At 38.5% G+C, this 23,828-nt stretch overlaps 1 protein-coding gene across 3 annotated transcripts in view; it reads left to right on the forward strand.

Moving 5' to 3' along the window:
* The window catches only part of PTPN4 (protein tyrosine phosphatase non-receptor type 4), a 107,968-nt gene that overhangs the window by 18,882 nt on the left and 65,258 nt on the right, over positions 1-23,828 (forward strand). For 2 of the 3 annotated variants that reach the window (XR_004060892.1, XM_030952666.1), the window contains exon 2: positions 19,429-19,583. Coding sequence is in view for 2 of the 3 variants with exons in the window: in XM_030952666.1 (XP_030808526.1) it covers positions 19,429-19,583 (155 nt within the window). In the remaining variant the exon portion in view is untranslated. Of the gene's footprint in view, positions 1-8,065; positions 8,075-19,428; positions 19,584-23,828 lie in introns of those variants that run through there. The other variant, XM_030952667.1, reaches the window with a different exon arrangement.

Consider the following 23,828-nt stretch of genomic DNA (forward strand, 5'->3'; position numbering starts at 1 on the left):
TCAGACACCTACAATTTTAACACTTTTCTCATCCCTTGTGGTTGAGACTAAAAATTCATCAGTCCATGGAACTGCAAGATGAGATGTAAGAACCAGATTTGTAGTGGTATTAAAACTTGCTATGTAATGGTGGCATGGCTGCTCCTACTCCAGCTGCCAACATCTTCCCATATCATTTTTCAGAGGAGTATTACAGTCATCTTACAAAGTGGCTTAATAGAATGTATAGTGGCAAAAATATTAGTGGCTGGTCATAGATTTTTTGAGTTATTTTGCTGTAGTGACCACCATGTGACAGAGATGTCCAGGTAGTGTAGCCTCTATATCTGTTAAAAAACAAAGCCTACCACAAAGTATGCATAAGCTGTAGGTTTGGGTGTATGTGTTCTTGAGTTACTTATTTTGGATTTCTTGAGAGCTAGATGAGATTTTTCTGCACTTTCATGAGCTCTGTCAGCACTTGTTCAGTCTAGTTGGCACCTTTTCATTTCTCTCTGTTTTTTTCAGCAGATTTTCTTACAGAAAGGCGGATGATCTAAGACTGTGAAGAAATTCTAATTTGTGTTTCTCTTTATATACTTCCAGAGGACAGATGGACACGTCTGTTATTTAATAATGCTTATGTTACATCCTTCATGAGGAATCAGAATAGCTTGTAGCAGTCTGCCTGCCTGTCAGTAGCAGACAGAAGCTTCTTGCTGATTTTGTGTTAAATAACAGGGATTTCTGCTCTCTGGGCTCTAGGTTTCAGAATTTGAGAACAGAAAATTCTCAGATGGGCATTGTAGATTGTTCATACTCTTAGCTGCTGAGAAGCTCCCTCAGATATTTTTGGGTGACCTGGTAAATAGGCATGCTGTGCTGGTTCTTGGAGGGTGGAAGCTACTTTTTATAAGGATAATGTGGTGGTGGTATTAAGCTCTTTACCATTGCCTCTCTCTGTGATGTACATAACATCATGCTCATCATTCTTAAGAAGTTGCCAGAGCACCCTGACACCAGTTTCTGCATCTGGAAAGGACAAGCCTTGATACATTTCTCTCCTCTGAACAGTCAGAACTGAAGAACCCTCCAGATACTCTTCAGCTTGAGACACCCTGCCATCGAGTAATGCTGAAGGAGTCATGGTGCATGGCACTGGCCACCCACTGTTCCATGGGCAGTGCATATTCCTGGCAGCCTCAGTTCAGTAATTGTGTGATCCATCTGGAGCTGCATCACTTCTTCCTTGGTTTCACAGACTCCAGCTTTGGACCCACTGAGACTGACTTCTGAGGAGAGGACCTGTTACAGCAGTGGACAGAGCCAAAACTTGGCAAACCTTTACTGGACTGTAAAGGGGCTCATTCATCTGTTTGTTTTTACTCTCTTTGCAACTTCCTGGAGCTACCAAAACATTTCTAGTCCTGGGTCACCAGGATGCACTTCCTGTGATCTAGGGAACAAATTATGTATTGTCACATCTTTCCACAGAAGGTATCAACAATTTCATGGTACGTTATCATTGGTGTTAGTGTGCTGACAGTTCTGAAACTCTTGAATTCTCCTGTCATCCCATTTCAACAACTGCATGGTTGTACCTAGGTGACTACTCCATATGTGTTTATCTATGGCAACAGAGACTTGCTCAAGTGTACTTGTTCTGTAGTCAGTATTGCTAATGCTGCTGGTGTGGTGGCTGGAGTTCAGAAGGATCGATTCAATCTGGGCTTTGTCAGACAGAGTGCTCTGCATAATCATAATGCAAATGTGGTGGTTTCAGATCTTATTTTTTATTCTGTTAAGAAATGTAGTTTCTATGTCTGTTCCCAGGTTTAACCTGTAATGGGAAAAAGAATACTTTCCTTTTTGTGGGTTGAAGTTTTTTGCCTTTTCATAATACAGCAAGCTTGTTCATCTCTGTCACTGGTCCACTGATTGTGTCAGAGAAGACATAACTGGGAAAACTGAACTAAGAAGCCAGTGGTATTGGTTTGGTGCTCTGCGCTTGGTGAGCCTTGCTATTCTGGGCTGTCCTTTACATCTCTGTGAAGAGGAAGCTTGCTGCTAACTGAGTTTACCAATGCAGTTTTGAAAGTACTGAATTTCCTAAGGTCCCAATTTAAAGTACTTTTGCAGTGAAAGCCTGAGTTCCCAGAAGAACTGAGTGATCTGTGATACTCTGGTGAGTCTGTCTTGCTGTTTAGAGAGAAAGTGACTGTGTCTCACTGGTGAGTATGGTGGCTATGGCTACCGTCTCTATTTTTGGAAAATACCTCTTCTGAGCATTTCTGGGAGCATGGGGAAGAGCTTTGTGTCCTCAGATAAGCATATACCGCTGTTCAGAGAGACCTTCACTGCACAGCAACATTCCTGCTGCTTTCACCTGTGGCTCCTGCAGCTGCTTCTAGGGGACCTGGGCTGTGCTGCAGTGCTGCCAGCAGGGAAAAGGGCATGTGAATAGACTCGGAAAATAGCAGAAACCTGTTGCTTGGTTTTCTTTGTTAATGTGCACATTCCATATCCTGCCATATGTCGCTCTTCTGTAGCCTTTTAATTCTGGGATGCTATAGATGTAAAGAGTTTGGGGAATCTGAGTTTAATTACAAAAGAGTGCCTAAAGAAGCAGGTGTGAGAAAGCCATTTTGGCCTGACTGCAGGGGCACATGAATGAACAGAGTTCTTGAACACAGTGCCCAAGAGGAGCAGTGCAGATGTGCTGACTCAGCTTGTTGCCTTTTAATGCCGTCTTTATTTATATGTTGGGTAGACTGTTCCTTCTCAGTGCACTTTGTTCAATATTTTCACTGTAAAGAAAGGTGAGTGTTATCTTTTATCAATCTGAGTGTCTCTTCACACTTAGAGTCTTGGAATTGTTTAGGTTGGAAAGATCTCTAAAGATCATCAAGTCAAACAGTTAGATATCTAAGTCCAGCTTGATAGATAAAAAGCTTTCTTTTTAGGTATCAGAAAACTTAGCAACTTACTCATGTCACTGTCAACGTGTGTGTGCGTGTTGAGAATAAACGTGTACTTAATCAGTTTTCCTTCTGGGTCTTCTGTTATGAAAGTCTGGTTTTTTTTGAAGGAGGTTGTCCCTAAGCATTACAAGCTTGACTTAATTTTGTTGGTGAAAATGATAGAAAAATAAAACACAGATTTAAGTAAAAATGTAGGAGACTGCTAGGGTGAAATAACTTGACTGCATGTTCTTAATGAATTTTTGTAATGGTTTGGAAATCTTTCTGTACTGAATGTTAAAATGTGTGAAATTTAACAGCCTTTTAATGATTTTTGATAATGCTGCATAGATGATTAGGTTGCCATCCATCCCTTCCATTCATAACCACATGGAAAGCATCTCAGGAGAATGCATCAGACATCTGTGCAGTTACTCTGACTGTGGATGTACCTGGCAGGTCTCTGTTAACCTTGGGAGCGGAGTTGGGCATGGTTCTTGTCTCTTGGCTACAGTTTTTCTTATTGCCTTCAGGCAGAACCTGTTTGATTTTCTGTGCATTCTTGTGATTTCTGTTGCTGTTCCATCTTCTGTACCCACCCCAAAGGAGGAGGGCATCGAGTAAGCCAGAGGAAAGTTGAAATGTGATTAGAGAAATGGACAAAATGTAGAAAAGGATTTGAGTGATGAAGGAAACGGAACAGTTAGAAGGGGGACTGTTAGAGCCTTGAGAAGGATAGAACATACATGGAAGAGATCTGGAGTATTTGCAGGAAGTGAATGGTAGAGAAGTGATGGTTTAAGTGATGAATTATTACCTCTGTAGTTTCAGCAAGGCTACCTCATCAACCTGTGAATCAGTAACCATCAACCTGTGAATCTGACCCATGTTTGTACCTGCCTATCCAGGGAAAACAACAGGAGCAAGAGCCAGCCTATTTTAAGATTACTTGATATATTATTTAAATTGCCTAATAATGCCTAATGACTTTTAAAGGACTCCATTGAAATGTCCAAAAATCTAAACTTAACAGTTTATGTTTTATGTTCACCTTAACAGTGTGCTATCTCCACTGTCCATTGTTATCTGTTATTTCTGTCAGGAATCACAACATACTTGCTAAGACAAAAAATCCTGCTTTTCATGTCAAATATTTATAGAAAAATGATTCTCCCAAGGGACACCATGTGTCATTATAAAACAAGAAAGTATATTGGAAAAAAATGTATTTTTTAATATTATCAACTTAGTAGGCTGGTTTTTGACCATAATGGTATTCATAAAAATAACTGAAATATTCATTATTGTAACTTGTTTTCATTTCTGTGCAAGTTTGTGTTGATACCTTTGAGCTTTTTATTGTCACTTTACAAACTCTGGATGTAAGCAAGAATTGTAGTGGGAAATATTAGAACTGCGCTGTCCTTTATATAAAACAAAAATGTCTTGAGAAAGCTCTTTTAGAGCTTTTGGAAAACTAAGCCAGAATTTTGTCAGAACTTGCTCTATTCATTATTTTTGATGTTTGCTTATTGAATTGTTCTTGCAGGTAAGATTTCTCATTTTTTCAAGGTAGCACTAGTGGTGAATAATCACACCTGATCTAGTGGTGACATTTCTTCTAAGGACTGCTGGTAATTTGGGGCTGTCCCAGGCTGACCCCGGGTTGAATTGAAGATGTTCCTTCCTTTGACCATCAACAGCCTCTGCACTGGTGTTATTCAGAGGGCAGCACTGGACAGATAGTCATTTGTGCTCTGTACTTTGAGAGGTGGAGGCTTTTTTCCCTTTTTCTCCCACAGTAGCTTCTGTTCCCTTTTAGAAAAGAGAAATGAATCTGTCCCAGAATGTTGACTGCTTGGCGGTTAAGCAGAAAAAAAAAAGTGTTTAATGGTGGATTTAAAGGAAAGGTATTTAAGGAAGTGGTGATTGTACTTGCTGGCAGCTCCCCTTCCACTGCTTTTATAGACAACAGCTAAAATCTTTATTCTCACCTTTACCAAAAGGATTAGAAGCTGGGAAACTTGGGTGCATTCTGCAAATCTTTTTCTCTGTAGGGACACTTAGATTTATAATTTCTCTAAAGAGTTTTGAGGTTTTTTGGCTCTACAGGCTTGGAGGAATTTCAGAGTTCATTTGTCAGAGATTTGCATCTTCACAAAGCAGTTCACACTGCAAGTATGGGTCATAGAGATCCTTGAGAACTGCAATGCTGGGCGGAAACTTGTCTACTGATGTAAGTCCGTTGCTGTGTTTGGCTTTACCGTAATTACACCTGAGGATGTAGTTGTGTCCTAGATTTAGGGACTGCAGCACAGTTTCTGTGCTTAGTTCTGACCAAGGAGTTATTGCCATCTTTCATAGTGATTTAACATCAGCATGTCTACATAAAGCTCATATGAATTACCAAATGTTGAAGGTCTACTATCATAAAAGTACATTGACTTGTGTAACTGAGATGCTTCTCAAGTAGCTTTGGAGTCAGGATGTTGCCCCGTGTATAAAAATAACAAATATGATACCAGGGTGAGTTTTACACTGTGACAGTTTGTTATGCTGTCATTGCCAACAGTTGATTGGCTGCTTGCAGTGCGTGTTCCTTGCATGCTTTTGGAAATTGTGGGATGTTTGTTTTTCCTTGCAGATTTACATTACCTTTTTACTTGGACTATGAAATTCCTTTCCGGTATTTATAGTGTGCCCACTTCGCTGCAGACAGGCTCACTAAGCCTTGCTTTGGGTCTCTGCTGTCAGGTTTTGTAGGCTACCACTTTCTTCCAGTCGTTGTTACAAATTTGAAACAGAGAGACATGCAACATAATCGCACGTTCTTACGTACTTTTCCAGTAGAATGAAAGGAGAACTGAGAGCACTCGGTTCACATCTGTCATTCAGACCTGCTGCCTTGCATAGCCCCTGGCTCAGCAGGGGTGGGGCTGGGAGTTGAGCACTTGCCTCAGGCAGCAGAGAACTCACTGCAGGGAAAATGGGACAGCCCTGCAAAGTTCTGGTTTCTAACAGCCTGGGGACTATAACCGCTTCTGTTGTCTTACAATCTCTCTTACCTGCAATATAGTGGAAGAGACTATCCAAATGGATTTTTTGCTAAGCATTTTGTAAAGCTGCTATGTGTTGAAAGGTGATTTAGCTTGCATACAAGGCTTCTAAATCACGTTTACAGCTTTAGTCCTTTGATTTAAAAGAGGAAAAGAGTGCTATGTCCTTAGTTTTATTATAGTGGGAAAAGATGGTTGAAGACTAGAGCAATCTCTCCTGTATACAGCTGAACAGTAAAGTTCATTTTTAACAGTAATTTTCTGTGCAAGTACTATGATTCTCTGGCATAGAAAGCTAAATTAATCACTGGATTAAGACTTCTTCTGAGAGCAACTATTATGCTTGGATTACTTTATTCTGAAGAAATAGATGTCAGTTGTAGGCACTGTAGTATAAAAGTTCATTTGTGTTACACTTACTCATAGTTTACTGACTAGATATATAATCTTCCCTGACAGCATGGTTTTCTTAGGATTAGGCTTTATTGAGAAGAAAAAAAAAATTGGTCAGGTCTCCAACCACAAGTTGGAGAAAATTTGAAGTGGTGACGTGGACTTTTTATTGGGCTGTGGTTACAATTAAGTTGGCATTTAGAGTTGTGCTAGGGGAAAAAATCAAAACCCAAACTTGCCCCCAGCCTCTTGGCAGAGGCATAACTGTGTGCTCTCAGCTGCAGCACAGTGAAAAGGCTCGAGGTGAGGATTTGAACCATACTGCAGTTTTAGTGACAGAAAACATGTTTTTACAGGGTCCTTCTAGACCTCTGGTTGTCTTACAAGGAAGAATAAGAGGTAATCTGATTACTATCACGGAATCATCAGTGCCAGTGGGCCCTCCCCACATTGGTTTGTGGCAGGAGGTGTGTGCTTGTGTCCTAGCAGGGAATCAGTTTGGCCCGATGAAAGGAAGTTCTTGGGAGCAGCATAGAAGTAAATGCAACTGAAGGCCCTGTGACATGGCAGGTGAATAAACTGCATTCAAGGTTTTCTTCTTGCTGAGAGTTGGTAAATGCATGAGAGAAAGCATAAATAGCAGTGTGATTAAATAGTAGCATGACATGAAGCCTATAAATAGCCTTTTATAATTTTGTAGTACTTTCTCCTTTTAATAGCCTTTTGCTCTTTACCTTCAGCACACACAAATTCTGCATATGTGGGTTCAGTTGCCCTTATTGGTAATGTTTTATTCCACAAGAGTTGTGATGTTTCTTTTATTGTTTTGTTTTTAGTTGAACACTGGTTTGTACCATGGTTATGCGCCTGTTCTCTCAGCGGATGTGAAACTTGATACTGAACTGAGTCAATATGATAAACAAGCATTAAAGCCTCTGTGTCTTCCTGAACATGGATGCATTAGAGGAGATGGTAGAAGTTGTTTTCCTTCTAAAAATAAACTCAGTAAATAGTAGAATAATTCACTTCAGTTGATCTCAGACCAACCACATTGAAAGTTTCTTGCTGGTTATGAATGGCAGCTGATTGTAGAAGTTTCCAGCTCCAAGCAAAATGGTCAGGTAATTTTTCTCAGTTGATATTTTATTAAATTCAAATACACTAGATGGCTTTTTCTTATAGAAAATGTATACTCTGTACCTGGAAAGTGATTTGCTAATATGCTAGTAAAAGAAATCTAACTTCTAATAAAAGGTTTGAGGTTGAATAGATAAGATGTATAATACAGAAATACAGTTTGTCAGTGAATTTTTGTTTTATTTGGGTATCATGATGTATTTATTCTGGAGCTGGAGTGCATTATAAACTTTGTGGTTTTAGCTCTTCCTCCTTTTCCAACTGTATACTTTGAACTTTGTGCCTTTACTTTTTGAATTTAGGAATGTAGGGATTTCTGCGCCCCACCTCCCCCCACAGTATATTCATAGTTAGCCATGACAGGGTTATGTTGCTTTTCACACCATTAATAGTGTCTGCTATTTTTGTTAAGTTAATTTTGTGAAAACTGTCGAGTATTGCTGTGTAATTCTGTAAAGAACAAAAGCTAAAAGGAAGAAAACAGTCATATTCAGAAACAAAAAACATAAACTTTAAGGGGGTTTTTGAAGTTTGGTTTGATGAACCCTGGTAAGAATTACAAACTTTTATGTAATTTTGGATCTTGTCTTTCCTCTTGCATGTTTTCTTCCTTTTTTTTTTTACAGATGTTTCTGTAAATTTGTCAATTCATTTTCAAGAGAAGGAAATACATCCCAAAATGAAAAGTATTTTTAGATACTCTTATAAATATGCACGAAGATAATTTATCTTCTTACTTATGTCCAAACTTGAGTGTAGTTTAACAATTTTCAAACCTCTGAATGCATGAAGATGAGTGTAGAGGGTCTGCAGTCTGCCCTTAATGTGTAAGCGTGTCGTAACCCCTGACAGGGTGTGACTGTTGAGGTCAGTATGCCACAATTTTGGAAAACTTTTGATTTGGCTCAGAGTTTCACTTTGTAAGAAGTACAGATACAATTGTTACAAAGTGGATTTGTACAATTTACAAATCTGTGGAGTATAGACATCTTTAAGATACTTTGGTAAAGAAACTAAACCCTCAAAAATGTGATTTTATATTTCCTGTTTAAAATTCCATTGCATGTGAATGATTATAAGATTTGGTTGCTTGAACATCATATGCATGATATTTTCATTGTCAGATTCATTCAGGTAATTTTGAATTTCTGATCTTGATCTGGCTTGAAAATGGAAATTATTTCCTATTAAGAAAGTCTTTGAGAAGAGGCAGAAGTCAGAAGAAAACTTAAACTGAGGTGAAGTTGTGAAATATAGTAAATAAAAAAATAAATAAAAGGAGGCCTTAAAATTTGGGATGATGTAAAATAGGATGATTCTTTTGCAACTGGGCAGGTGCACCAGCTAAACTGATCTTGCCTGATGTGGGGAGCTCCTTGTTCCAGTTCCCTGGTTTGCTCTGGGGTCTCTCATCCCACGGCCAGCCAAAAGGTGACCTGCTGCCTTTGACAGCCACGGCGCTGTGGAGAGGCCAAGTGCCCGGGGTGCAGAGCAGGGTGGCTGAAAGCCAGGGCCACGGATGGACTGAGGTCACTTTTCTGGGCAGCACTGCCAGAAGACATCCCTTGGTTTGTTTTCTGCTGGAGGAAGAAGCGGAGTTGACAAGCGTTTTCCAGGCAGGTAGCCAGATAGGCATTATTTCAATGTTTCCTGCAGAAAACTGGTGGGTTTTGGCAAAACTGCAATTTTCCACGTGAAAATTCCTATTTTATGGAAGTGGTGTTTCTGATTAAAAACTAATCTTGATGGAAAGTGTCCAGTTGGTTACACTGAGCCATAGAATTAGCATCTGCTGTGTTTAAATCTATTGAAGATAATTTGGCTTAGGTTTAGCAACTCTGAACAAAATATACACAGACAACTTTTCCTCCCCCTGTCTAATACCTCAGTTTTAGTGCCAGACAAAATTCAACTTGAAGTTGGGTATGAGTAGAATACAAGCTTTTTCTGAGTTTTGCCAGTTTGTTTTCCGTTCAGACTGCCTTTAACTTCAGAGGCTTCACAGCAGGTGCCACGGCTGGAGCTACAGCTGCTGGTTCCACTGGCTGCTCTGGACTTGCGAGTCCTTCAGCAGGCAGCAGTATTGATCCGTGGGTGCCCAAGTGGCTAATGGCAAGCCCACAGATTTTCTTCATCATATATTTTCTGTCAGTGTTGTCAGATAATTGTGGTTGAGGCTTGTACAACATACAAGATACAGTGGGACTTGTGTTCATTTACAGTCACACCAATTTAGAATGTGTAAGTTTGCATCATTTGGTCTTTTACCTGTCTTATCTGCTTAATTGTGTACAACTGTTGAGGATCATCGGTTGCTATTTGCATGTAACTTTTCTCTTTTTGATTTCTTAAATTGTGTTTAAAAACCCCTCTTATTTGTTGATGGAAAAGCTGAAATCAAAACCTAATTTTCACTTGTTATATTTCCTCGATTCAGGGTGTTTAGTTGGGTTGTTGCTCAAATTTAGAGCTGTTAATAATTAGTGTCATGAAAGGACTGTACTTGGTTATTCTAGCTACAGGCAGTTGTGCATTGTCATTAAAAACTAAAAAATTTAAAAGACTCGTTTTACATATTGAGGAGCTTTAGTTTTCTACTAGGTCTGTGGAGAACTATAAAGTCTTTAATAGGTGGAGAATTTTTTTTAAAGTCATGTTGCAAAGCGGAATCAAACTTAATTATGCTTTGAAACCTTTGAGGAAAACTGTAGGAAGAAATTTGGATTTGAGGAGTTTTGAGGTGGGGGTGTATATTCTCCCCCCCCCTTAAGCAAGACATTAAATACTAAGTTGTTATCACCTGGTGCTTCTGAACTTACTCTGATTTCAGCCCTTTTTTCTTTTGATAGGTAATATTTAGGCTTCCTGATCTTAGAGTTGTATCAGAGCCAGATCTCCCTTTAATGAAAGATCTATTCAAATCTATTTAACCTAGTTTAAGAACACGTTTTAAAAAGTACTGGGGATTTATTTTGAGAAGTCTCTATCAAGATATTTTAGTAATGTTTCGTTATAGTCTTCATTTACTACATCTTATTATAGCTTTGAGTCATAAAAGCAAGAATAAGAGATCCAGCTCCAGGAATGGGAAGAGACAGATGTAGTGATCATCTATGTGAAGGTCATGGATTACCATTTTTAATGCTACTTTCAAACAAGGGCAGGTTATGGATAGAATCAAGTTTAAAATAATGGAGGTGGAACTCACTTGAAAAACTTTTCTATTTATTCCTAGTAATCTTAACATGATAAACACTTCCAAATATCATGAACTGACAGCGGCATACTGGGAAACAAGGAGGTTTTATGTCTTATAAATGCATTTGCATATTTGTTTAATTTAGAATATTTTTTAAATATAGGAGGATAGTTGAAATCACCATTTAGTGATATTTGAACACTGCTCCTATTCCTGTTCTTGTTTTTCCTGGCAGACAAATTCTTTACTGACTGCTTCAGCTATCTGCCCTTCCACAGGGATTGGTTGGCTTTTTAAAAAATAAAGTTAGATTTAGTCTTTTTCCTTGCTAGCTTTGCTGTTTCCATCCTCAGTGGCTCGTTGCAGGAGTGTGGGTTGCTGCTGCCGTGATGCCTGTGCGTGTTTGCTGCCTGCCCGCCTGAAGTGGCCACAGCTGTGCCCCTGGGGCCTCTTCCCTCTCTGTGGCCTTACTGCCTCACAACCTGGCACTGCTCTAGCTGGTGCTTGCCATCAACTTGTGTTTTCATATAACAGGCCTTACATGATACCAGTTTGTTACATAAAGACATTTCTAGCCTCAGCTGCTGTCCCTCTGTTTCTTCACACCAAGGTATGGCTTCCTTAAACCATTCTGTAAAGTCACACTGTGATCAGGTGATTCCTGAAGATCAGCTATAGTCCATTGCTTAATAGAGGGATAGATGTGCTCTTCTTTCTGGTCCTTAGGGTGTGTAGGAGTGTATTGCATATTATAGAGAAAATTTCTCTGATTTTGCTCAAAGTAATCTCTGAAACCTCATGTGAGGTTCTTCACACATCTTGTTCACATGTATGTGTGACTTGTTCTGTAAAACCTCCCTAACCCCTGAATAGCACCTAGAAATGAAAAGTCTCCAGGTCAGAAACAAAAGAGCTGCACAAATTCATATGATGTTTCCACTCTGGTTGTGGCTTCAGTGTGTCACCTGCAGGACAGATGGGTTTGTGTTGCTTGTGAATAACCACAGGTGCTCCCTGTGAAGCTTTGCCTAAAGGCATGTGCACTCTGGACATTTTTCTCGTATCATGTGAAAGTGATGGAAAGGTCTTGTCTCTTCTGCAGTATTGTTATCATCAGGGTAATGAGTGCTGAGCCATGAGCTGGCAGGAATAGCTGGAAGGAGGCTTTCTGTTGTCTTTGCATTTGTTCACATTCTGGCCCGTAAAACTGATGGAGAGAAAAGGGAAATGGGAGCTCTGATGAAGTAGGATGGCGTGTGGGGGAGAGGGCTAGCTGTTTAAATTCTAACTCCTTTCTTAGTTGAAGACTTTTAGTCTATTGGTTGAGTTTCTTCAGCTTCCCTGACAATCCAAAGCTGTAATGTGTTTGGACAGGTGTTCACTAAGACTAAATTTTAAGCTTAAAAATGGGTTTGGAACCATATTGAGCTGTTTGGAATTTATAAGTCTATTTGCCTTTTTTTTTATTCCCACTTCTTTTTTTCCTTGCCAAAGAAATTTTAATATCTTCTCAGGCTGTTATCTCATCTAGAGTCCTGGATAGTGAAGATGGAAAAGTGGTTGTCTGCATGTGGAACATGACTGAGCATAGAAAGGGAGGACATAAAGGGTTTAGGCTCAAAATAATGGTCAGTGTTGATGGCATGGTTTCTAAGAACTCTTTTATTTATTAATATTGCTCCTAAACTGCCAGTAGGTGTTGTAATCTCTAACTAATGAATTTTATCTTTCTATTATGTGTTTCCTGAAATGTTGTGTACAGGAGCAAAGCAGATACCAGTCTTCCAGTACTGTCCTACTTCTAACTCAAAACAGAGAAAGGGATCAGCTGAATTTGAGAGGCTTTTTTGTGAGTGTGGTACATGCAGTTCAAGCATAATGAGTATTGACATTTAATTAGATGGAAGTGTCATTTATAATAGGCTTCTCTGTTAGCTGTGCCCTTCTTCTTGGGGGCAGGGAGGAGCAAGGGAGGGAGTTGTCAAATTGTCCAAATAGTTTATTTTTCAGAGAAAACAGTAGCGTGCTACAGTACTGTCTCACTAATTTGCTGTGTTCTGGTGTACAGCCTCCAGCTGTCTCTAACAGATCCTATGTAGAGTGATTGAACACTCGTTAATTATTATTTTTATGTTAGAAAGTATGAAAATCTGGGCATGACAGAGCAAGGTGTTTCACCTTTAACCTTTGTCTCTATGAGTAATTATGTGATTATAACAGTGAGAATCTTGCTGATATCACTCAGCAGTTGTTCAAATTTGAAATTCCATTTCAGAGAAGTAGATAAAAAGCATTATTCAAGGAGGTCTTAGTTTAAAAAAAATCCTTGAGTAATTTTTTTAACTGAGAATGCTTCTTAATTTAGGCATCAAGACTGCACTGAAATCCACAGCCAACCCTATGAAACCCTCATGTTCATGAGATGCGTTAACAGTCTTAGAAATTTACCTGAGTTAAGTGGCTAGAATATTAAATTAGTTCTCTGCTATTGGTTCTTGTATAGGAGAAGCTGATGATGGAGGAGAGGGGCTAAATTCAACTTCTTTTCTCTCAGCTATTGAAGTTTTGGCCCAATATTTTCAGAAACTGTCATATAAACTAAGAACTAATGTTTTTTTTGTTACATTTGGCTCTTCTTGTGACTGAGGATGTGGAAAAGGAGGATGTAAGAGTAGCTTATGCATTGAAATGCAGGTGAGATAATGGATGTTTTGAGGAGAACATAAGTATTTCTTTGTGACTTTGAGAAGTGAAGTAGGATTTTCCTTTACTGTTCTATACTTCTGGCATCCATGAGGGATTTGCTCAAGCAGCTCAGTGTCTGCAGATAGTAGAGATCTTGGAGGAATGTGTAGAAGCAGCTGCAGATGAGCTCAACTTGTGTGCTGTTTTTGCACAGGAAGCCTGGAGACTGCTCAGTGCCAGACTGTAAGGAAGGATGCAGGGATGCCTGACCCAGGAGCAGGAGAGTTTGGAGTCTGGAAGCTGCCAGCCCCATGTAGGTACCAGGCTAAGGAGCACAGTCTGGTTACCCACCAGCGGAGAGAAGTAGTGGGGGTTTGGGAACTTGAGGTTCCTAGCTTCCAAAGCCAGTATCTTCTTGTATCCCGAGCTCTTCCCACAACTGTCTAGGAACATTGTAGCACTGAAGAACCAGTGGCTGTAGTTACATTGTATGGTCAGAGTAGTTGTCCCAGTTCGTCAGCAGTAAAGATGCAATAACCCTCTTTTTCAGTTAAGGGTTAGGAAAAATTTAATAAGTGACCATATGATAACTTTTCAGAAGTATATTATCTTCCTTATGTAGAATGAATGTGGTTGATTTATATATAACTGATATTAAATAAACTTAGAAATAAAACAAAAGGGTTTGATAGAGCCTGGAATCATTAATGATGCTGTTGCCTGGCTAGAAGCCTTGCTGGAATCCTTGCACCTGTGACTGCAAAGTGAAATAAGTCAGTGTTTGCATATGAACTTTAATGATACTTTCCATTATTTGGTCAGCAGAAAGCAGGAAGGAATCACAGAATCTTAGACTATCCTGAGTTGGGAAGGACCCACAAGGATCATCAAGTCCAACTCTCGTTGGAACAGTTTCAGGATTGTAGTGCATGGGTTGATTCACTTAAATGAAAATGCACTTCTGCTCTGCTTTCATTTATATGCAATGTCCTGAAGCTGTATGCTGCATCAGAATTGCTGAAAGCTTTCAGAACAAAAATTTTAAAGACAAAAAACAAGACAAGAACAATTTCTTTGGACTTAATGTGGAATTCCCTCAGAAAATGCATGACCAGCTAATGTTTAGCATTTTCAAACTAGTTTGGATTGAAACATTTAATGTAGTGTCACTAATGTGTTTTCAATAAACCTCTATGAAGATGGGCTCTAGGTGTATCTTAGTGTTTGTCTGAATTGCAGTGTCTTGTCTTATTCTGTTTAAACCTTCATAATTGTCTTTGTACATTTAAAAGGGTGGTTTTTTTGTTATATATATATATATATATATATATATATATATATATATAAAAAATTAAGTTGTATGGATCATTTTAGTAACAATGGGGTCTGCATTTTACTTAATATATTCAAGCTGCATCATGTTATAAGGACGTGGGTCTTCTATGAGTCTGACCTACTTTCCTACTTCTTGTAGGAAATTCATGTACTGTGTTGGACCCAAATGAGCAGGTGGGCCACAGTGCAAATCTGTGCCTTCTGGGTTGCTAAAATACAAGCTCCTAAACAAATGGAAATCTGACAATGCGTGAGCTTCTTTAACTGCTTTAGATGAGCCATGAAAAATGAAATTTCTCATGTCCTTGCATGCACATGTGCATACAGTAATGTGTTAAGGTGGTTGTTTTTCTGTGCATTACATCAAGAGTTCTTTTAAAGAAAGTTCGCATCAAGTCAGCAAATTGGCTGCACTCTTGGATAAATTAAATTTCAGTTAATTACCTGCTTAACCAACTGCTTATTTATTAAGCTGCTTAAAATCAGTTAGTTTATTGTATGCCCAAGCAAATTGTCATTATACTGTATACATTTACGTAAAAGAATAAAGGAGACCGAAAATTCACTTGTGAAGCTTCTGTGTGCTCTTTAGTGCCCTAACCAAGCCAGTATTGCAGGAATGTTCTGCCCTTTGATAGGGAACACTCCCTGGAATTGCTTCACCACTTGAAACCTGAGCTCAGGCAGGAAATGTACAACTTACTCCCTCCACAGACCTGAGAGGTAAGTGGAGTTACTTTGCACAAGTCCTGTCCTTCTCCAGTTGCTGTAGCAGCATGTTCTTTAGATTGTTTATTCACATAAATATTACATGCTTACCAGAAGATGCTGAAAAATTATAAGCAGAAAACCTTCATCATATGCAAAGATTAAGTCTGGTTTAAATAATCCACTTGCATGTATAAAAATATTTTAGCATTAAGTGGCCGTGGCACTGCCCACAACATGGATATGCACACACATTAGTATCTTGCTTAAGTTAGCCTGCTGTTTAAGCCAGATGTTCTCAAACTGGTTTTTTGGTTAAGTCTCAGCTTTTGTTTTTACTCCTGTTTCTTTTGGGTATGCAGATTTTACTTTGGAGCCTAAAGCACTCCTCTGTTCTGTACTAACATTAGCTATAATATTTTTATTGCAGAAGTATGCAATGAGTGTAGCTGAATTTCTATCAGATTTTCTCATTTTATATATCAGTATTTGTTAGGAAATCAGCTGTAATTTGTAACCTTATAAGCAAGAGCTAGCCATTTCACTATTAGTAAGTTTTCAAAATGTATAGCAAGAATGGCAATATGTGTTTGGGAGACAATACTATCTGTGTTCTTGGTTTATTTATTTGTGAAAGAAAGAAGTTGCAAAGATGATATGGGTACAGTTTGTGGCCAATTATGTTGTAAAACAAGTGTGTCAGTAAAACCAGTAATTGCAGAGTCTATCTGTACTTAACAACCGCGTCCTTTTTGTTAAGTGTACATGTGCTGATAGAGGTTTAAATATGGGTTGTGTGCACATGATTGGCCACAGAGCAGTTCTGTGTAATAACCCTGGCAGGTCTTAGAAGGAGGAGTATTTTTGAAAGTGCATGTGATGGTGAAGGTGTTTTAACATATTCCTTACATTCTTCCATAGTTTCTTTGCTGACATAGAGGGAAAGATTAACTTGGAATGTGGGTTACAGAAGACAGTCTCTTGTCACCTTCTTCTCTATTAGTTTCATGGCTGTTTATTTCCATTTCGTGGGCGCATTTCAGGATTTGAGTCATTATACTTGTTAAACTGTGTTTTGTAGTTGCAAAAAACTCTTAGTTTCATGCAAGAAACTTGTCTGCTATGAGATGGTGGTTCCAAGTACTGTGTATTTTATATATCATTGCATAATCTGAAAGTACAAAACATAGTTCCTTAAGTCTATGAAGAAAACATTAATGAATTACTGATGTCCAGCGTGGTGGGACTATGAGCTTCCCACTGGGAAGATGCTAAACTCCACTGGAACAGCATGAGAAGTGTGTGTGTGTCCTATTTGTTTGTTTCTTTCTTAGGGAGAGTGGAGAAGGCATTGCCCTTCCAGTCTGCAAGCTACACGAACTGTTGTTCTGGCCCAATATAGCTGCTCCTGTTTCCATAACAAACTCTTAATACAGTGCCTCTTTCTTGAATTTGATCGTTTCATTTATGTACATTGAGAAAAATCCAGTCATTGTCTGTAACTATGCAATATTTTTTTGTTTGGCTGGAGCAAAGATGATCTGTGTTACAGCAAGAACCTTGATAGATCTGCAGGTTGGGTCTGTTGACGGGACAGAGTGAATGGTTTCATGGTGATAAAGGATTTTGAGGGTCACTAAGGGATGATTTTCTCTTTGCTCCCTCTTTCGGATTTGTTGCTGCATCTGAAACCCAGTTTTCTGTCTAGTTTAAGGCAGTGATGAGGAAGGAAAAAATATTGCTGGTCTTGTCTTGATCAGCAAATATGACAAAAATAGAGGAAAGAACAGGAGAAAAGGTGAGACTTACCTTTTTCTTCTCTTAAAACGTGATGGTTTTAAGATTGTTTTCTAGTTTTAAACAAGTCCTTTTTCCCCTCTGCTGCAAAAGTATGCTTTGTTGAGTTAGGCTCTCCTAGCTCACTGCCAAATGCATTTGTGAGGACTGCAGTACTTAAATTTGAAAGCTGAACAGTCCTTTGTGCACTAGTGTTTGTATTTGTGGAAAGGCACTCTGAAGATGGCGCTCACTGTTTCTTGATTTATTTGTTACTTTTTCAAATCTTTGTATATTACACCCATCAAGGGGCTGTTTCTGTGGTATGGAGAAACTGGTTTTAATCAAATGGTGTGCTTTCCTGAAACCTTCTTAGTTTCAGCTCAGCAGCAAATACTGTCCTAACATTCTGGCTGTAGTTATCAGTTGTGTAGCTGACATAGTCATAAATTTAGCAGCTGGTGGCTTTATCTGGTGTCTTTATCATTCAGTTTGTCTTGTTGGTTTAGCAAAACAAAAATAAACTTGCTGTAGTTCTACATGAATACAGCATTTCAGTTCTAAAGCCAGTGACTGAGTAGCCAAAAGAAAAAAGCTGTCTGGTGAGGAAGCAAGGTACTAGTTAATCTGAAAATGCTGAGTAAGTCAAAATAAGCATTTTGCAAGGATGGATGATGATCAAGCAGATTTTTGTATGTCTCAGGTGTGTGGTCATACTTCAAGAGCTAAAGATGTGATCTAGAAAAGCCAAATACCTCAGGGATTTTTAGGGCAGTTACTCAGGAGGTTGTCTGCAGGCAGTGGAAAGATGATTGAACCACAAAGTCCCGGCTTAGTTCTTGGTATTCCACTTTCCCATGAGAGCCTATGTATCTGAGTTACCAACTATTCAGGAGGGATTGATCTTTCATTTCTTACCCCTCCCTCTTCATTTATGTATATTGGAGCATAGATACCTCTTATGATCCATGTAAGCTCTCTAATCACTGCTGGAATGTTTGCTGTCCTCTGCTAAATTGTCCTTTTTTTTTTTTTGTCATCATATGCTCCTGTCCCCCTCCACAAATGTGAAGTTAATACATAGATGTGTTTGAAGGCTTCATAATTTTATGCAAGATCAGGAAAATCAATCACTTTATATTCGGTTTTGAATGTACATGTGTTCTTTTGCTACTCTTAGGGTATTTTAATTTTATGTCTCAATATATTCTCTACTTAAGTTATGAAACTTTCTGTTTGCTTACGCCCTTGTCAAAGGATGTAGAAATAGTTTGCTGAGTGTGTAATTAAGTGAATCACAGGCCCTGATCCTGTGAGGCACTTGAGAAAGTAGCTGGTATCATTGGATAGAGCTGATAGCTTCAGATGGGTCCTTAAGGACTTTGCTGGGCTGGGGCTGGATGATAATCACCAGAATCTTAGATTAGAAAAGTGGAAGTCAATTCTTGCATTCTATTTATCGGCTCTCAGCACAGGGTGTACACTTGTGATGGTCATGGTTGCTTGCTGAGAGGATGAGAATTGTTTGTGCTCCCAAACTAAATGTGCAAATCCAATCAAATTGACATAGACAGAAGATTCAGTAATTTGACAAACATTAAACTATTCATGTTGTAATTTTAAAAAAAGAGGGCAAAGAAACAATGCTAATCTTTTTGTTACCACTGTACATTCTCATGTTTTGTGATTTTAGAGTGAATGCACAGGCCTTGCAGAATAACGCATCAAAGTCTTGTTTGTTTGCTGTTTTCTTTTTCTCCATAAAGCTTTTTATGTAAGCATTTTTTGCTGTTTTGCACTGAAATTAGTTACTTAATTGCATCTAATATCAGGAAACTAGTAGCCATAATGCCTAGCAATTACAATGCTTTTTGAATTGAAAATGTTGTTGTGAATCTTTAAAAACAAACAAAAAACCCAATGAGAAAACAGCAAACCCACAAAACAACCTTAAAATAGGGAGGGTGTGGGCAATGGACAGAAAGTAAAGGACTGAGTATTTTGGTATAAGGTTGTGTTGTAACATGTAAGGCATTGCTGTCTTATTGACTACTGTGAATTTAGTGTTCACTTTTCTTCTGTCTGTAATGGACTTTTTAAATAATGGACTTGCTGTGTTTTCACCTTTTTTTGAAGTGAGACATTGTTGCATTTGCATTTTTTTGGCTCTTTTTAACTTTTCTGTTGGTTTTGCCTGCAGACCCTGTGTGGACAGTAATGACCGCACGTTTCCGATTGCCTGCTGGCAGAACCTACAATGTCCGAGCATCTGAGCTGGCACGAGACAGGCAGCATACGGAGGTGGTCTGCAACATTTTTCTCCTGGATAACACTGTACAAGCTTTCAGAGTTAATGTAAGTAACACTCTTACTGCAAATCAATATCTGGCTTATTGCAGATAAATATCCTGAGCTTGCTTTCCTTTTCTGTGTTTGTATGGCTGGAGTTTGACTTTCAAACAGTGTGAAGTAGAGAATAAAAGGGGAAGTTGTATTCAGGCAGGCATGCTTGTACACGTGTGCACAGTTACTGGGATCTTAGTCATTCTGGCATGCTCTGTCATACTAACACATCTTCATTTCAAAATCCAGTGTACGAAGCATAATTTATTTCTAGTAATTCTCTTCATGGATTAAAGTTGCCCAGTGGAAATGGAGGACAGTTTTGCCATTGAGTTGAATGCAGCTTTTGTTCTGCTGCATTCTGGTTTTTGTATTTTCAGCACGAGTAAGGTGGAGTGGGAACTTTTCCCATAGCTGTATAGCTGACTGTGTTCAATCACCTGTATGGTTATACTTGGTCATAGATGTCATCTTAGAGAATCTCCTTGCTCTTTGCTTTCCTCAGAAATATTATTGTTCTGTGATTTCCCTCACTTAAGGTCACCACCTTCTACTACGCTAATGACAATGACAGGGAGGAAAATGGAAAGCTGGTTGCTGAATACTGAGAACTGTTAATGGAAAAAATCAACAACTTTTACGCATGAACCTGGAATTTAAAATAGGTTATTCATCCCATTTTCTAATAAAAATGTTCATGATGTTGTGTATATGTTACACAAGTGCAGCCCTTTCTTTCAGCTTCCTGAGGGGGAAAAAAACCCATTAAAAATAGGCAAGGACCTCACAAGAAAACATTAAAGCATTTAAAGTTGTCTGTGTGTGAGAAGAACTAGAACTCAACAGGAAAGAAGCTGTAGGTTTTCCTGTAGTAGTAGAACTCTGCTTTTACTTTGAAAGCTATAGAATTGATGACTTACATAGAGAAAGGTTGAATAATGTGATGATGAAAGTTAACAGGTGGCATATTAATTAAAATTTTTCAAAAGGAGATTGAACTTCAGCAAATGAAGTGTAGGAGTATCAAATAAGGCTGTGGCACTTCAGATGGGAAGTGAAGGAGAAAGTGAAGCAATTGTCAAATCTATATGGACAAATCAATTCAGACTATTTGAAGAAGTTCTAATGCTCAGTAATTATATTGAATTCTGATACCCAGTGTACAGCAAGGATATTGATATATTTGAATGTTTCAGGGAAGATTTGTGAGAGGGATTGCCTTTTTCTGTTCTGTAATCAGTGGTTAGAGCCTGCAGCTACTGATCACAAGTGAAAGCTGTTATCTGGCAAAAACTTGCAGGGATCCAACATCCAGAGGCTTAAGGTTCAGAGGCAGATCTGGTGGTTATTTGTTTTAGATATGTCAGTCAAGGTGGAAGGGTTTAGGATAGTCTCTTGAGGCATTTCTGTAGTTCATTCAAAAATACTTAATTTTCCTGGACTTCTGAGTAGTAAAGTGTGGGAATTTTGGATGATGGAGCTGAGGGACAGATTTTTAAAAGACTTTAATTTATTAACATCAAGCCTCCTTTCCCTACTAAGATAATTTTTTCTCTATGCTTTCCCCTTTTCTGTATCTCTTCTCATCCTTGCTAACAGTTTCCCAGTCTATACTGCCTGCCAAAAAGCAATATATGCAAAATGTAGTTGGATATAAAACATTAGAAGTGCATAAGAAATTGTAAATGTTGTCATCTTTGCTTTCAGGTGCATAAGTTTTCCATTAAAGTATCTGTCTTGTGGTTTTTTCTTATGAAGAAAGTAAAAATAGGGAAGAATAAGGAATAGTTGTTGGGCAGCAGGTATGGGAGATGTGCTTCTTTCTGATCTAGGTGTTTAAAAGCTGTACATTTTTAGAGGATACTAGTGCCTCTAAGAAAAGCAGAATCACCAGCTATAAATCCTCAAATGTCTGTTCTGTCTCTCCCAAGAAAAAATTATGTAATATGTTCTTACCACCTCCCTAGTGTACTAAATATTTTAGTTGCATGGATCATGCTTTACTGCTTATACAGATCAGCCTGCAAGTTTGTCTATTAAAACTGGGTCTAGGGAATAAAAAGTTCCTTGGTGCTGAACATCTTGATCTCATGTTTTAGACTCAATCTGTTTTTTCACAATTAGGGAGTAGTAAAGTATTCATTTGTAGCAAATGTAACCTACATGCCATACAGGTTCTCAGGTTTTATAGCTTTGGTTTACTTTATTGTGGTTGGCTCTATACTTAGCCATAAATATTTATGGGCTTGTTTTCAAAATAGGAAGAACAAAGATAACATCAAATAAATTAGCCCCTTCTTTTTTTTTTCTCCTGGTGATTGCTATAGGTATTTTGTATGCTAATGATTGTAAAAATCATCTGGAGGATGCAGTGGTGTGTTAATAAAAATGTACTCAAATGCTATTTCTTCTCCAACAGCAAAGTGGTGATCACAGACAATGTCTCTTGATAATTTACGTGATGTTCTAAGTTCACAATTCAACCAGCCCTTTCCATTGATCTGAACAAAAGGCACCTTTGTGCTAAGCCTTACCTTGTTGAGAGTGTAACAAATCAAACCAGATAATCCCCATGGATTGTAGCCAGAGAAAGGCTGCATTGGTTCCAGGCAGAAGAATCAGTTGGAATTAACCTGTGCCTGTGTTTGAGGAGTACAAACCCTTTCTTTAAAATGCTCTGCTTACTAAATGAAGAAATCCTCCTTCCATCCTGAAAAGCAGACTTCAGTAGAACATGTAGCTGGAAGAAAGAAGGCTGATGTGAGTTAACAACATGATCAGGATCATTTGCATTACTGTAAAACTGTTTCTTCAAGATCAAATTACTTTAATTTGTTTTAATTACTTGTTTAAATACCTAAAATTACATCTTTTCCATGCAGGCTGGCTTACTTATATTCCCTGAAAGCCAATATGTCAAGATAGATGGGGTGGGTTGTTCTGTGAGAAAGGCTAATGGTCATGGACAAATGTTTCAATTTGGAGCCTTTACTATCCCAGAACTTCAAATTTAATGAATTTACACTCTGATGGAAGCAAAATGTAAAAACCTGTAAAATAAGTCGAACCAAACAAGAAAAGAACAAACCAAACAAAAAACCCCATACCACCCCTCTGTAATTTTAGATGTTTTTAGTAATTTAATCTCCAGCATTACTTTGATACTTTCCCTTTTTTCTTTGACCAAAAAAAAAAAAATTAAAAGAATAGCATTAGTTGTAGAAGGAAAGGAGAGAGTTGAGCAGTGTTGGGGAGTGCACTTCCTGGAGCATCAGCCCAGGCATTGTTGTGAGCTGCAAGTGAAAGGGTTTGTGTTGCCAGTAGTGAAGGAGCAGCGCAGCCTCCCACAAATGTGTGAGCAGCAGAGCTGTGACCCTCTCCAGGAAAGCCCAGAACCTGTCATCCCCTTCCTCTGGCATCAGAAATCCAAATATTTTTAGGCTGACACAGCAGCAATGTCTTGTGGTGTTTGTTGTGGGTGCAGCCAGTTCTGTGGGCAGCAGCAAAAGCAGAGTGTCAGTAATGGAGCTGGAGAAGAGGGTGAGAGCTGGTAAGCAGGCATCAGACCTGTGTAATGTGCAAAGCTGCAGGTATCTGCCTAAATTTTCACACATGGTGTTTGTGAACAAGTGACAATCATTTTGCAATTAAAAATTAATCCGTATATATCTAGTGATACTAGATGATAAACAGTTAATAAAATGCAGTTCATGTATTGATGTCTAGTGTCTATGTCAAATTTGGCCTAAGAGGCCAAAATTTGTGAGACATTCTGCCTCCAGCAATGACTAGTAAGTGCATGTAACCCTCTAATTCTTCAGTTCAGAAAAAAAATGGACATTTTTGTGTCTAACTCGTGGTTTTGTCTTAGATAGTTCTCATTTTTCATACGTGTTTTCATTATTTCTTGTTTTATGAGGAAATAATGTTTAACTTGAATCTGTAGCAACAAAAGTTTCTTATTATGCTCATTTGCATTTATTTGGTTTGCTTTTTTATTAAAAAAATCAGACATTTAAACTTGATTTCATACTTTTTATATTTTTGAGCAGCTGTTCAATGTTATCATAGTATTACAAGTATTTTGGATCTTTCTCCACAACCAGAATTGTGACCTTCACCTGCTTTGGCAAGCTGCAACATCATTACATAAATATCAGAGATGGGTTAAGCTAAGGTCTGGTTTTGCTAAATGCTTATCTTTATTTTGCACTAGGTAAAACATTGTGATCCAAACAAATGCTTCATGTTGAAACC

The sequence above is a fragment of the Camarhynchus parvulus genome, chromosome 7, assembly GCF_901933205.1.
Source record: "Camarhynchus parvulus chromosome 7, STF_HiC, whole genome shotgun sequence".
Lineage (NCBI taxonomy): Eukaryota > Metazoa > Chordata > Aves > Passeriformes > Thraupidae > Camarhynchus > Camarhynchus parvulus.